Here is a 12,982-nt window from a genome sequence, read left to right on the forward strand (position 1 = left end):
GCATTTCTTTATTAACCCTTCCTTTATTTCTCTTTCTTTCTTTTTTTTTTTTTTAGACGGAGTCTCACTCTCTCACCCAGGCTGGAGTGCAGTGGCACGATCTTGGCTCACTGGAACCTCCACCTTCTAGGTTCAAGTGATTCTTCTGCCTCAGCCTCCCAAGTAGCTGGGACTACAGGCGCGTGCCACTACGCCTGGCTAATTTTTTGTATTTTTAGTAGAGACGGGGTTTCACCATGTTAGCCAGGATGGTCTCAATCTCCTGACCTCGTGATCTGCCCGCCTCAGCCTCCCAAAGTGCTGGGATGACAGGCATGAGCCATTGTGTCCGGCATACTTTATTTTTCAAAATTACATAATAAATGTTTATGTTGCTAAGCTGTCTTTAGATTTGTAAAAGGGCTACTTGTAAGACTTGTAAAATGTTACTTTTAAACACATTTGGTTTCTTCAGATTTGTTTTTACGTCTCTTCTTTACCCCTGGCTACCACCCCTCCACACTCCTCTGTCTAAAATTCAGGGAAAATTCTGTCTTTGCCAATAGCTTCAGAATGTTCTACAATTTTAGACTTCTACTTTTAACTGATCACTGTTAAGCAAGGGAGGAAATTTACCACTTTTCTTTGTGATGTAATACTGCACAGCGACTCTAAGCGGAAGCCTTCGTGTGTCCCGGATGTGAGCTCCCTGGGGTCAGTGGTTGGCATGTAAGTGCTCTGCGGTGCAAGGAGCAGATCTGGTGCAGCGGAAAGAGCGTTTTGAAGCTGGCAGGTAGCAAGGCCAGTTCTCACACATTCTGTGCTCTGCTGCCTTTTCTGTGGCAGGAAAAGAAAACAGGCAAATGCACACAAACTGGGCACATTTAACTTTGCCTCCCTGGGCCATCTCCCAAGCCGTGTGGCTTTGGACTGGCGTCGATTTGAACAAGGGAACAAAGGAAATGATGATGATAATGGTGATGACACCAGTTTTCCTTACCAAAGAAAATGCTTCGAGTCCGGGCACCCAGTTAGGTTAGGAGCAGCCCCAGCCCTCGACGCAGTCCTGCTGCCTCCCCCATGCGCTGTCTTCCAGGTGCCTGTGCAGTCCTGGTTCGATGACATGACGGACACGGAGCTGCTGGACCTCATCCCCTTCTTCGAGGGCCTGAGCCGGGAGGACGACGTGTACAGCATGCTGCACAGACTCTGCAATAGGTAGCCCCGGCCTCTGCCTGCCTGCCACCTGTGCACTCTGGAACCTCTGGCTTCAGGGGACCTGCCTGTCCTCAGCTCCCTGGGAGCTGCAAGTGAGGACACTCCGTGCTCCAGGCCACAGGGTGAATGTGGCCATGCCTACCTGTTTTGTTTTTTTAAGAACAGAAACAACTATTTTAAAAGAACTCTTTTAACATATTCATAAAGGAACATGCATTTTACTGGATTTGCTTTTCTTAAAACATACCAAAAAGAAAAAAACCGAAAAAAGGAAAAAAAAAAAAAAAAAAGGCTTGATCTCTATCAGACTTCCTTTCAACCGTCCTCCCTCCAGCGGACTACCCGCCCCTTCTATCCCGGCCCGGAGCAGCTGACCCAACTCCGAGTCTCTCTGCTACAGGATGAAGTGCCTTTTGAATGTTATTTTCAGCTGAGAGTTAATTTTTCTACACAGCAGATTTCCAGACATCTTTTAGTCTTTTATTGTCTTAGATACTATAAGAAGTTGAACATGACAATTTTCTAGAACCTGGTAGCGTGTGTGTGTGTGTGTGGCGGGGGGTGCCGAGGGAGGGGAGTGAGTCACAGGAGCCTGTCCCCCAACAGGTGTGACTTTGCCCTGACGACCTGTGGCATGCTGCAGGGTCAGGCTCCTGATAGGAGGATGTCATGACTGTGTCACTGTCTCCATTCATTTTTGACCCAGTTTGGAATGTATCTGCAGTTGTGTGGCTCAACACTTCCGGAAACAGCAGATTCTTTTATATTATCATTTCTGATGGTGACAAGTTTGTCTTGAGGTCCCATTTTCCCCTTGAAAAGTGACATCCTGTCACTTCTGCTCTCACACTACTGCCATACATTTGTGGTCTTTGTTGTTTTATTGTTTGGGGTAGAGCAGTTACAAGAAACCCTAAAACCCTTGGATATAAAAGAAATCCATTTATTGATTTTTTTTTTTTTTTTTTTTTGGGACGGAGTTTCGCTCTTGTTACCCAGGCTGTAGTGCAATGGCGCGATCTCGGCTCACCGCAACCTCCGCCTCCTGGGTTCAGGCAATTCTCCTGCCTCAGCCTCCTGAGTAGCTGGCTGGGATTACAGGCACGCGCCACCATGCCCAGCTAATTTTTTGTATTTTTAGTAGAGACGGGGTTTCACCGTGTTGACCAGGATGGTCTCGATCTCTTGACCTCGTGATCCACCCGCCTCGGCCTCCCAACGTGCTGGGATTACAGGCTTGAGCCACCGCGCCCGGCCCCATTTATTGATTTTTAAGTCTTTCCTTTCCAAAAGCTGGATACACATGGAGCTGTTTGGGAATTTTCCTTGCTGCTACTGCGCTGCCACCAAATGGAATTGACCAGCGGCTGTTACACTGTTCTTTGCCACTGTGCCTATGCTCAGAATATGCTCACTGCTAAGCTACAAACTCGGACAGGGCCAGAAACAGAGGTGTCCCACCCCACTGCAGCCTGCAACACCCGTATCCCCATCCTGGCTTTGGCCACTGAAGGGTACAAAGGCAAAAGGGCCAAAACACCACTTTGGTGTGGCATGAATTTTAAACCAGCCAGTATCAGATCCTGTTGGATAAATAAGCTGACTGTTCTCTCTTGAGAACCTGTGGCCTCAACCAGCTGCCAAACTGATGTGGCCCAAGTCCCTCTCTTGGTCTTCTCTTTAGAAGCACAGCCTATTTCTGAGCCAAGGGCTGGGGAAGCCTGTCTAGATGTGGGACTCATTGCCCCAGACCAGGGAGAGGAAGAGCTCCCCGCTCGGAGCCCAGGCTCTTTGCAGCCATTCCCAGTTTGGTGTTTAAGCAGTGCCATGTTCCTTGTTTGACAACAAGACAGTCTGTAAAGTATTGCTCTTAAAAACAATTTTAAAGAACCCTTTCATGTTGGCACCATTGCCTTAGTCCTCTGTGGGTTGGTCTTCAGCCGGAGTTCTGGTGGGAGTGACAGGCATTAACAAGACTGGAAATGGGGGCTGAAAGTAAAATGTCTTTGTTTTGCTTTCATTCACAAAGTGATGAAGCCAGCTGCCAATCACGTCCTCCCAACAGCACTGTGGTCTGTGGGCTGCTGTGTGAATATTCAGAAGGGAAGTGAGTCTTCAGGGGGCAAACAGGTCTCCCAGCATTCTGAGTGTTCCAAGCCCAGTAATCCACATGCCGATTCAAATAGAACAGCCCCTTGCTAGGCATTACCACAGATGATGACAGTTACATGGCAGAACTGCCCGTGCCACAAACCTTTATTTGGAAAAGTAGTCATTAAATGAACCCACTGCCTTAAATGTCGAATGTGCAGTCAAGTGTCTGTCATGTGTTGACATCCACACAGAATTAGGCCCTAATGGGAGCCTTAGACCCTCAACCATGCCCCCTTCATTGGCATCACCCGGCCTTATACGGAAGAGGGGGCAGAAAGGATGGAAACTGCAAAGTATTTCAGGGGAATCGAACCTAGGAATAGTGCTCCACTTCTGACGCTGGAGGGAAGACACTTGGCAGGCTTGAGCCAGACACTTCACATGGTAGTTCCTGAAACTGTGAGCACCACTGCACTAAGCCAGTGCAGAGCTGTTAGGGACGGGGCCCAGCCCTGCCACCACAGACACGGAAAGTCTCGGGAGGGCCAGCAGGCCCTCTGCGGGTTCTGGAATCTGTGCACCTTATTTGACCACACTCCAAAATTCCGTTTTTATTTTAACCCTTGAATCTGCTTTATGTACATAATCAAAATATCTATATCTATATATATTTTTAATCATCTACATGTAAATGAAGCAATAGAATTCTAACATAAGGCCAAGAAATGAGATGAATGTTTGGGGTTTATGTTTTTTAAGGTAAATACGGGTATTGCTTTTAATTATTACCATTTATTAAATTGTGGGCTTCGAAATCTAATGAAACCTGTTAGCCACTTCTCTGTGCCATATATTTCCCCTGTTACCAAAATACCCCCAACTCTGTAGCCAAAAGAGGACCCTGACCTCCTGAGTTTCCAGGGTCCTTTCTGTACCAGGTTTAAATGTCGTCTTCTGGAGAAGTATCTTTGACATTAAGCTCTGGGGCAGGACACCTTGGGTTTGTGGACTCCAGCCCACTCTGATGTTCTGACTTCTCCAGCCATGCCTCCAGGGGAAGTGCCCAGGCACTCCCGATGTTATTAATGCTCTGTCTTCCATTTGTTCAGGAATTCTGTGTGTTGGTCTGTGGGTCCATGCATTAGCTGTTTGTAAACAGTGCGTTTTTGCATACTGGAAAAGGAACGCCACCTGCCACTGTTGATGGTGAGGAAGCTCCTTTGACGTGGTGCACTTTTGATGAGATGTCTCTGGGTACACAAGGATGCCCTAATGATGCTGGCTTGTCCTGGTTGCAGCATTTGAACTTTTGGTGTAAAAAAAAAATCTGTAAGTCTATGACCTGGCACCGTTTTACAACCCTGTATTTTTAAAGATGGCTTTCTAATAAAAAATCTGGAACCACACAGCCCTATGGTCAAACACTCCTACGTTTGTGCCTCTGCTTTTCAAGGTGCTGTGCTGGACAGCTGGCATGCCAGGGTTTGAGGAGAGCTGGTAGTTTGATGTTCTTACAGTTGATTAACTGTGCAAAACTGGATGGCTGCCTCTGTTCCTACTGTACTGTAAATCTGATCATGTCTGTTCCTGTTCCATTCTCCCAGGAGCTTCTCTGCAGATGACACACCCTCCCCCACCCTGGGTAGTGGAGATGCTGGTGTCTGGGTAGTCATGGATTTCTGTTGGACGTTTGAATGTGATACACAATCCAGCATTACTTGGGAAATGCTACATGTGTAATGTGCACGTTTCCAGGGGCAAACATTGTTAATCAAAAGGTTTGCAATGATTTCCTTCCTGCCAAAAATAAACATGTGAAACTGCACTCTCTTGTGGATGGACTGCTTCTCTACCAGCAGCCCTCTCCTCCCTGCCTTCTCCACCACCTGCCCGCTTCGTGCCTTCACCTTGGGTCTCCCGGTGTCCTCCCTTCTGGGGCACGGGGGTGGATGGGAGTAGGGCTGCACCATCCCAGGAGCCACAGACTGATTTTCTAGCTCCTCCTGGAGCCAGAAAGCCATCCCACCTAAATTGCCTGTCACTCCAGGGTGACTGCTGTTGAGCCCTCCGGCCCCCTCTCTCCAGAAGCAGTGTGGCTCCCTGTCCTCCCACAAAGATTCCACCCCTCTCAGCAGGCTTAAAAATGCAGCCTGAGAGAACTGGGGCCTCCCACCCCATAAGAGCCACAGGCATTATGTGTGGTGCCCAAACCCATACCCATGGGCACAGTGGCTGAGATGGTTGCCAGATGAAGCATAGCAAGGAGTCAGAAGACGAGTCAGGATGTGCCAGGCGGTTTCTCACAGGGAGACAATCTGTCGCCAGTGTGCTCAGCCCAGCCCCTCTGTATGTGCAGGCGAGGGAGGCAGCGAGTCCTTCTCTGCCAGGGCCTCCCGGCAGGGACGTAGACATGGCTCCACCACTCTCAGGACTCTGTCTCTTCGTAATGATATCTAATTCCGAGAGCACCAGTGTCAGTGTCATCAGGTAAGTCTTATCCCAATTTTGTGGATGAGAAAACAGGCCAGTGAGACAAACTACTGCAGTCTGCTCCTCACAAGACACAGGATTCTGCCAGGCATGTATATTCATCCCAAATAACTCGGGACACAGCATGTGTGTCAGCCCAGGAGACCTAATATTCACCCAGAGACAACACCGCAAATACCCCACAGCTAAGCCTGCGCCATGCCCCTAGGTTCCTGGTCATCGCAGTGGAGCAGCTGGCCGGCCCGAGAGAAGTCCCCGCAGCTTCCTCCCGTGGTTCAGACTCCTAGGCTGTGTCCTTCATTCTGCTCCCTAGCCCTCTCTGTCCCTCTCTACTTTCTCTGCCATCAACCCCATACCCCGCTTCTTTGCACCCTTGCATACAGGCAAACAGATAAAACGCCGGAACGGTGGCAGTGCCTGAGGCTGAGGTATCCTGCGTGTCCACTGATCCCAGAAATAAGTGGGAAGGACATCCAGGGCGTCAAGAGGGCGCTTACTGGGGACTTCGGCATGCTGAGATATGCCTCTGATGTTTTCTATTTGAGCACATAGTATCTGTCTGTATTACAGGACAGGAAGCCCAGGAGGGTGGGGAGCAATGGCTGGGAAAAGCCAGCCTGGGAACAGTGGCATATTAGCAGACGAAGTCTGTTGAGCTTATAGATAAGGAGTGCGTTGAGGGCTTGTGGCCGAGTTGTGGCGTAATCTGGATGCTTGCACAGTAAATCTGTGCCAGGGCTGGCTGGGGGTCAGCAGGCTGTTCAAGGCCCAGAGCCACGAACTGGCATGGCCACCAGCCTGACCTCTGAGAACAGAGGCCATGAGGAGGAAGATACGGCCCCAGAGCTTTCCACCCCAGACCTCCCTTACGGCGCCCTGTCCTGGCGCAGTGGTTCTCAGCTCTGCTGCACGCTAGAGTCACCTGTGGGCTCCCAAACATACATGCCTCAAGTCCACCCAGACCACTTCCAATCTCCGCAGGTGGGGACTGTGACATGGTTTTTTTGTTTGGTTTTGTTTGTTTTCTTTTTGAGAGGAAGTTTTGCTCTTGTCGCCCAGGCTGGAGTACAATGGCACAATCTTGGCTCACTGCAACCTCTGCCTCCTGGGTTCAAGCGATTGTCCTGCCTCAGCCTCCCAAGTAGCTGGGGTTACAGGCGCCCGCCACCATGCTCAGCTAATTTTTGTATTTTTAGTAGAGGTGGGGTTTCACCATGTTGGCCAGGCTGGTCTCAAACTCCTCACCCCAGGTGATACACCCACCTCGGCCTTCCAAAGTGCTGGAATTACACTTTGGTGGCTGGGTGAGCCGCCATGCCCAGCCCTGTGTCATGTATTTAAGTGCCAAGATTACTAGAAAGAGCAGCCAGGGCTGACCCCTTGCTCTGACTGGCTACAGAGGAAAGGCAGATCCTCCAAAACTGTTCCGGACCTGATGCCCAGGCGTGGCAAGGCTCCTGCTGCCAGAGCTTTGGGGAAAATGCTGTGTTGCTCTGCCTAAGAGATCAGCCATATACATGTTCACTGCTAAAAACCTGGAAAATCCAGAAAAGTACAAAGAAAAGCCCACCTGGGCACTGGGAGCCTTTCCCGAGGCAGGGGTGAGGAGGGAGGCCTGATAAGACCCCCACCTGGCTGGCAGCACCTGCTTTCACACAGGTGGGAAGCAGAGTGGAGCCCCCAACTGTCCACCAGGCATGGACCCCAGCCTTGCACCGCCACCCCTCCAACAGGCCAGGGGCTTTCCTGACCCAAGCTGGGTCCTAATGGGCAGGTGTGCTGCTGGGCAGGCCCACAGCAGGCAAGGCAGTGACACCTCTTTGCAGGGGCCCAGGGCTGGCATTTGGTCTGTCCTTCATCCTGCAGTTCCCATGGTGTCCTTGGAGGAGTCACCCCAGCCTATGCAAGCCCCGTGACCGTTGCCATGGCTCCTTCCACATCCTGCGGCCCAGGGCGGGACCACCAGATGTGGGGACACATGCAGGCCCATGGCTGCTACCCTCCAGTACAAGGAGCCAGGACGTCTCCAGGCAGTGGGCTCCAGGACCTGAGTCAGCCGCTTTCCTCCCCATCCCTGTCTGCCGTCAGGGAGGGACCTCCTCCCAGAGCCCGGACTCCCAGAGAGGTGAGGAGAGACTGGAGGAGGCCTAGGGGACGTGGCCGAGCCCAGAGAAACTGGGGCGGAGCCTGGACTTACCTTGGGGCCACTCCTTCACCTGAGTCAATATTGACATGCAGCGGGCTGGGCCTCAGAGATAAGCTAGGTGGGAACAAAGTCAGCCCCAAGCGCTGGAAACTTGCTGGGTGGGGGGGTGGTAGACTGCGGGGGGTGGGTGGGTGGAGGGCTGGGGCAGGAAGAGGGTGGGGACTTGCTAGCAAGGCAAACTGCCCAGGGCCCTTCTGATTCCTGGCAGGCCCCCTTGAAGGGTGGAGGTGGGGATTAGGTGGAGTGGTGGGACCCCCTTCCTGCTAGGGGGAGGAGGGAGGGAAAGGCTGGGCATTCCACACTCCCACTCTTGTAACATCCGGCTGCCTGTGAGCCTGCCTGGGCCTCGGTTTCCCCTCTGTGTGCTTGGAGTGTGACAGCCGTGAGCCAGAGGCTGCCCAGGCCAGACTCAATGCAGTGCTGCTCATCTCCGCCCAGGCCAGGCTCTAAGGCCAGCCTGCCATCTCTCCTGGGCCCGGGATCACAGGTTACAGAGTAGGTGGTTCTGGACAGGACAGCTCTGTCCAGGCGACATCTGGTTTGCAGAGACCCAGACAGTTCTGAGGGGCAGGGCCTTGGAGAAGCTCTCCTGCCCCCCACTAAGCTGCTGACCCTGGATTGTGCCACCTGGGGTGTCTGGCCTACAACCAAAGTAGAGGAGGGTCACCTCTCAGCTTCTCAGAGAAGGAGGACTCAGCTAGGTCCAGACAGCAAGACACACACACGGTCAGGCGCAGGCCACAGAAACGTGTCGGCAAACATTTTATTAAGCAGCTGCAGTGTGCCAGGCACCATTCTAGACACAGGTGGACATGAGCAAGGCCCTGCCCGCAGGGACACAGCACAGCTGGGGCAAAGATCTCACTTAGCAAGGAGCCCAGGTTCTTGGAGCACCATGATGAGGAAAGTGGTGATGCCTGTGGAGGGGGGCGGCTGTGGCTAAGGAGGGCGGGAAGGGCCCTCCACGGAGGGCCTAAATGCAGCAAAGGAGCAGCAGCTGCGGGAAGACAGAGCGGGGCCTCCAGGCAGAGAAGCCGCAGTGCAAAGCTCTGCAGACAACAACCTGGGCGTCTTCAAGGGGCACAAAGAATCGTGTTGCCAGACGCATGAGCCATGGCGAGAGTGACGGGAGAGGCAGCCAGCAGCGGCCATTGGGAGTTGCATCCCAGTTTTAGCGAAGCCACTGGAAGGTTTGGAGAGGGGGTGGTGTGAGCGGGTTTCTGGATAAATTCTGAGGTGAGGGGCCTCGTTCTAGTTAAAATCACAGAAACTAGAACGGTGGTTACGAGGGGCTGGGGGCTGGGAGTCCGTGATTAATGGATACAGAGTTTCAGTTTTGTAAGATGGAAGAGTTCTGGAAATGGTGGCAGTGGTGGCACAATATGAGTGTCCTTAACGCCACAGAACTGTATACTTAAAAGTGATACAGGCCGGGCGCAGTGGCTCACACCTGGAATCCCAGCACTTTGGGAGGCCGAGGCAGGTGGATTGCTGGAGGTCAGGAGTTTGCAACCAGTCTGGCCAACATAGTGAAACCCTGTCTCTACTAAAAATAGAAAATTAGCTGGGTGTGATGGCACACGCCTGCAATCCCAGGTACTTCGGAGGCTGAGGCAGGAGAATTGCTTGAACTTGGGAGGCGGAGGTTGCAATGGGCCAGGATCACGCCACTGCACTCCAGCCTGAGCAACAAGGGTGAAACTTCGTCTCAAAAATAAATTTTGAAAAGGGGGTACAATGGTAAATTTTGAAGTATATTTTACCACAGTTTCTTAAATCTTGGGGGGAAACAAAGATCCCTCTGGCTACTGTGGGAGGATGGCCATAGAGGCCAGGCAGGCCAGAGACTCAGAGGGATGCTGGCTCCCGAGCAGGCAGGAGGTGCAGGAGGGAAGGCCAGGCCCGGGATCCGCCAGGAACCAGCCGCCGACTGGCCACTGGCTCGGGGCGGGGGGCGAAGGAGACAGAAACCCAGGCAACTCCAAGTTTGAGGCCTAAGCACCCACTGGATGTTCACACTGAACGTGTTCCCAGGGCTCACAGAGGGTCGATCTGGGGGCGGGGGCTGAGGCCATGTTAAGTGTGAAGTCAGACATGCCAGGTGAGCAGATGGAAGATGGAGAGTGAGTCTGGGCAGTGCTGGGGGGAGCCGGGTCAGAGAGACGCTGGCATTTCCAGTATTTGCAGCCTTCAGACTGGAACTGGGAAGTAAACTAGAAGACCGGGGCGCAGGCCCGAGCTGTGCACCTGCTGCCATTCAGCGATGTGCGGAGAGGGAAGGGACGATGGTGACTGGACTGACTGCCGCCTGCACGAGAGCGGGCACTGGTGACTTCGGAAAGAGCCATTTCCAGGGAATTCAGGAACCAAGCCCAACAGAGGGGGTGGGCTGAGGGGAGATGGGGGAAGAGTTGGTAGGGAGAAGTGGAGACACAGTTTTCCTGGGCACAGGGACAAAAGGGGACAGGGAAATGGGTATGTGCAGATGCGGCATACACACTGCCACTGTCACAGACAGGGACCCTGTCCCAAGTGGGGCTTAGACACGTGAGGTTGGACAGGCAATGGCACACATGGAGATGAACCAGGTGCCCGAGACACAGGCATCCCTTCACACAGAGACGCTGCATGGTGTCTGTTAAACACACCCCACCTTTGTGGGGTGAAGACTGAGCACAGGGAGAGGGTCGTGGGCGGTGGGCAGGCGTTAGCAGCGTGGCTTTGATGGGACGGCCCACGCTGGCTGGGCCCTGGCTGGGACTGAGGCCTGTGCCCTAAACCAAGAGGAGGCTGTGCCCCTGGAGTTTCTGGAAGGCTCTATTTGCAGCCTCTCTACCCCACAGTGAGAGAGAGAGTGGCAGTGGGGTGGGGGAGAGGTGTCTTCGCTGCAAGAGCCGGGCTGGCCTCTCCCATGGTGGGTATCAGGGCTCCCTGGGGAGAACTGTGCCAGGCAGTGAGCCCGCACTTGGGCAGGGACAGCAGGAATATCTAGAGGGAGCTCTGGCCACCTTCCCCCACCTCCTGAAGTGAACTGGGTCTCTCAGAGCATGACCCCACAGCCCGCAGCCTCGGTCCTACTTCCTCCTAGTTTGCTGGAGTGGCCTGGCCCTCTGGGTCCAGGGGGAGCCCAACACCCCGGGGTGAGGTATCAGGGACCCATCTAGTAGCCCAGAGGAGGAAACCCCAGTATCTTCCACACCCCACCCCTTAGGCCAGTCCAGGCTTCCATCCCCTGCTCTTTCTGGCCATGGGTACTCAGCCAGTGAGGTCTGGGAGACTTAGCCATAGCTCTGGGGAGGGCACTGTCCCCAGGCAGCTTGGCCAGTATTTGTTGACTGACTAAGTGAATGCCCAGCTGGCTGAGCGCTCGTGGTGGGGTGTGTCTTGCCGGGCAGGAGCTGGGATTGAGTTACAGTGGCTGGGGCCAGTAGTGGGGAGGCAGAGACTGGCACCGTGCCAGGCCCAGCACTGCCCACAGGCAGGGTGAAGGTGCAGGAGCAGTTTCCAGCAGGTAGGCCTGGGCGGGGAGCGGAGGTCCCAGGAAAGCAGAGGAGCAGAGAGTGGGCTGCTGGAGTCAAGGGCGTGGAGCACAGGTTCCCAGGGCTGAGGGCCACGAGCCTCCTTGGCGGCAGGCAGCAACCCAGCAGGTGAAAATGCTGATGGGGCAGGGTAACTGTGGCCGGCAGCCCCAGGGGAAGAAAGAGGTGGCATTTGTTTTTGTAGGTGGGTAGGGAAGTCCATGGCCCACAGACACAGGGTGCCTGACCCCAGCCCTGGCGGCTTCCTCCTCTCCCCTCACTCCAGAGGGCGGCACCATTCCCCGCTTCATGGAAGTTGGGCAAGGTAATCTCAGGCTCCCTTCACAGGTACCCACAGAGGGAGGAAAGGCAGGAAGGACGCCTGTGGGGAGAGAAAGAGGCGCTGGAAGAGGGAGTGGGCCAGGAGAGAGGAGGCACTCAGGGACTCGAGGGGGGGAGGTCTGAAGGAGGAAGGAGTACCCTGGGAAAGAGGGGGGAGCCCAGGGAAGAGAAGGGAAGACCAGGAGAGTGAGGGAAGGGGGGTAGGGGAAGACGAGGAACCCTGGAAAGGAGGAGGTGCCTGGGGAGGAAAAGTGGGAGGAAAAGGTAAGGATCCCAGGGGAGAGGGGACGTCGGGGGAAAGGGAGAGCCAAGGGGAGGCAGGGCACCCAGCGGGGACAGAGGGAAACCCTAGAAAAGGGGAGGTGTGGGGCATGGGGAGAGAAAGGGAAGCCAGGGAAAGAACTGGGCATCCAGAAGAGAAAGGGGCCCTGAGTGGAGGAAGTGGGCCCTCAGGAAGAGGAGGAGGAGGGAGAGGGCAAGGGGTAGGAGTGTTCCCATTTAGGAAGGTGGTGAAAGGGAGTTCACCAGAGGAAGGAGGGCAGGAGGGCTTGGGAGCCTGGAGAGGGCACTGTGGGGAGGGAGGAGGCCCCCACTCTGAGCACTGGTTCCCCCTCCCCGGAGCCCCGGTGGAAGACAGTGAACACAGGTGCCATGTGAGTGGGACTCCAGCCCTGGCAGCTGAGGGTTTGGCTCCACAGGCTGGGGCTGGATATCAGACAGGTTCCCAGTCCCCCAGGGGCGATGCTTTCCCCGCCCCCCACCCCAACCTTCTGGCAGCCAGTTTGACTTTCCTGTCCCCCTGGGCCCTGGTTGCCACTGTTCTGAAGCCAATCAGTAGTCTTTCTGGCACTCTGTCACCGTGTTGCACCCTTCCATGAGCTACAGCTCACAGTTCCTGTCTGCACCTCTGGTCACTGCCTGCCTGGGCCCCTGGTCACCGTCACTGGTCACTATTTCTGCCTGTTACTCAGTGTCCTTCTACAGGGCCACCGTTGCCTGTCACTCTGCTTGCAACTCCGTGTCCTCACGTTTTCTGTTGCTTGAGGTCACCTTTTCATGGCCACTATGTCTGCCTGTCACTCATGTCATTGTCTTTTTTTTGTTTGTTTTTGGTTTTGTTTTTTTGTTTTTTTGA

At 54.0% G+C, this 12,982-nt stretch overlaps 1 protein-coding gene across 2 annotated transcripts in view; it reads left to right on the top strand.

Annotated features, from left to right (window-relative positions):
• The window catches only part of CTDSPL (CTD small phosphatase like), a 127,888-nt gene extending 126,411 nt beyond the window's left edge, over positions 1–1,477 (top strand). For both annotated transcript variants that reach the window (XM_032270262.1, XM_032270267.1), the window contains one exon: positions 1,076–1,477. In XM_032270262.1, coding sequence (XP_032126153.1) covers positions 1,076–1,201 — 126 coding nt within the window. In that variant the 3' untranslated portion in view covers positions 1,202–1,477. The remainder of the gene's footprint in view (positions 1–1,075) is intronic.
• The last annotated feature ends 11,505 nt before the right edge of the window (positions 1,478–12,982 follow it).

Source organism: Sapajus apella, unplaced genomic scaffold (genome assembly GCF_009761245.1).
Source record: "Sapajus apella isolate SASKATOON/1434 unplaced genomic scaffold, GSC_monkey_1.0 scaffold4, whole genome shotgun sequence".
NCBI classification, from domain to species: Eukaryota; Metazoa; Chordata; class Mammalia; order Primates; family Cebidae; genus Sapajus; species Sapajus apella.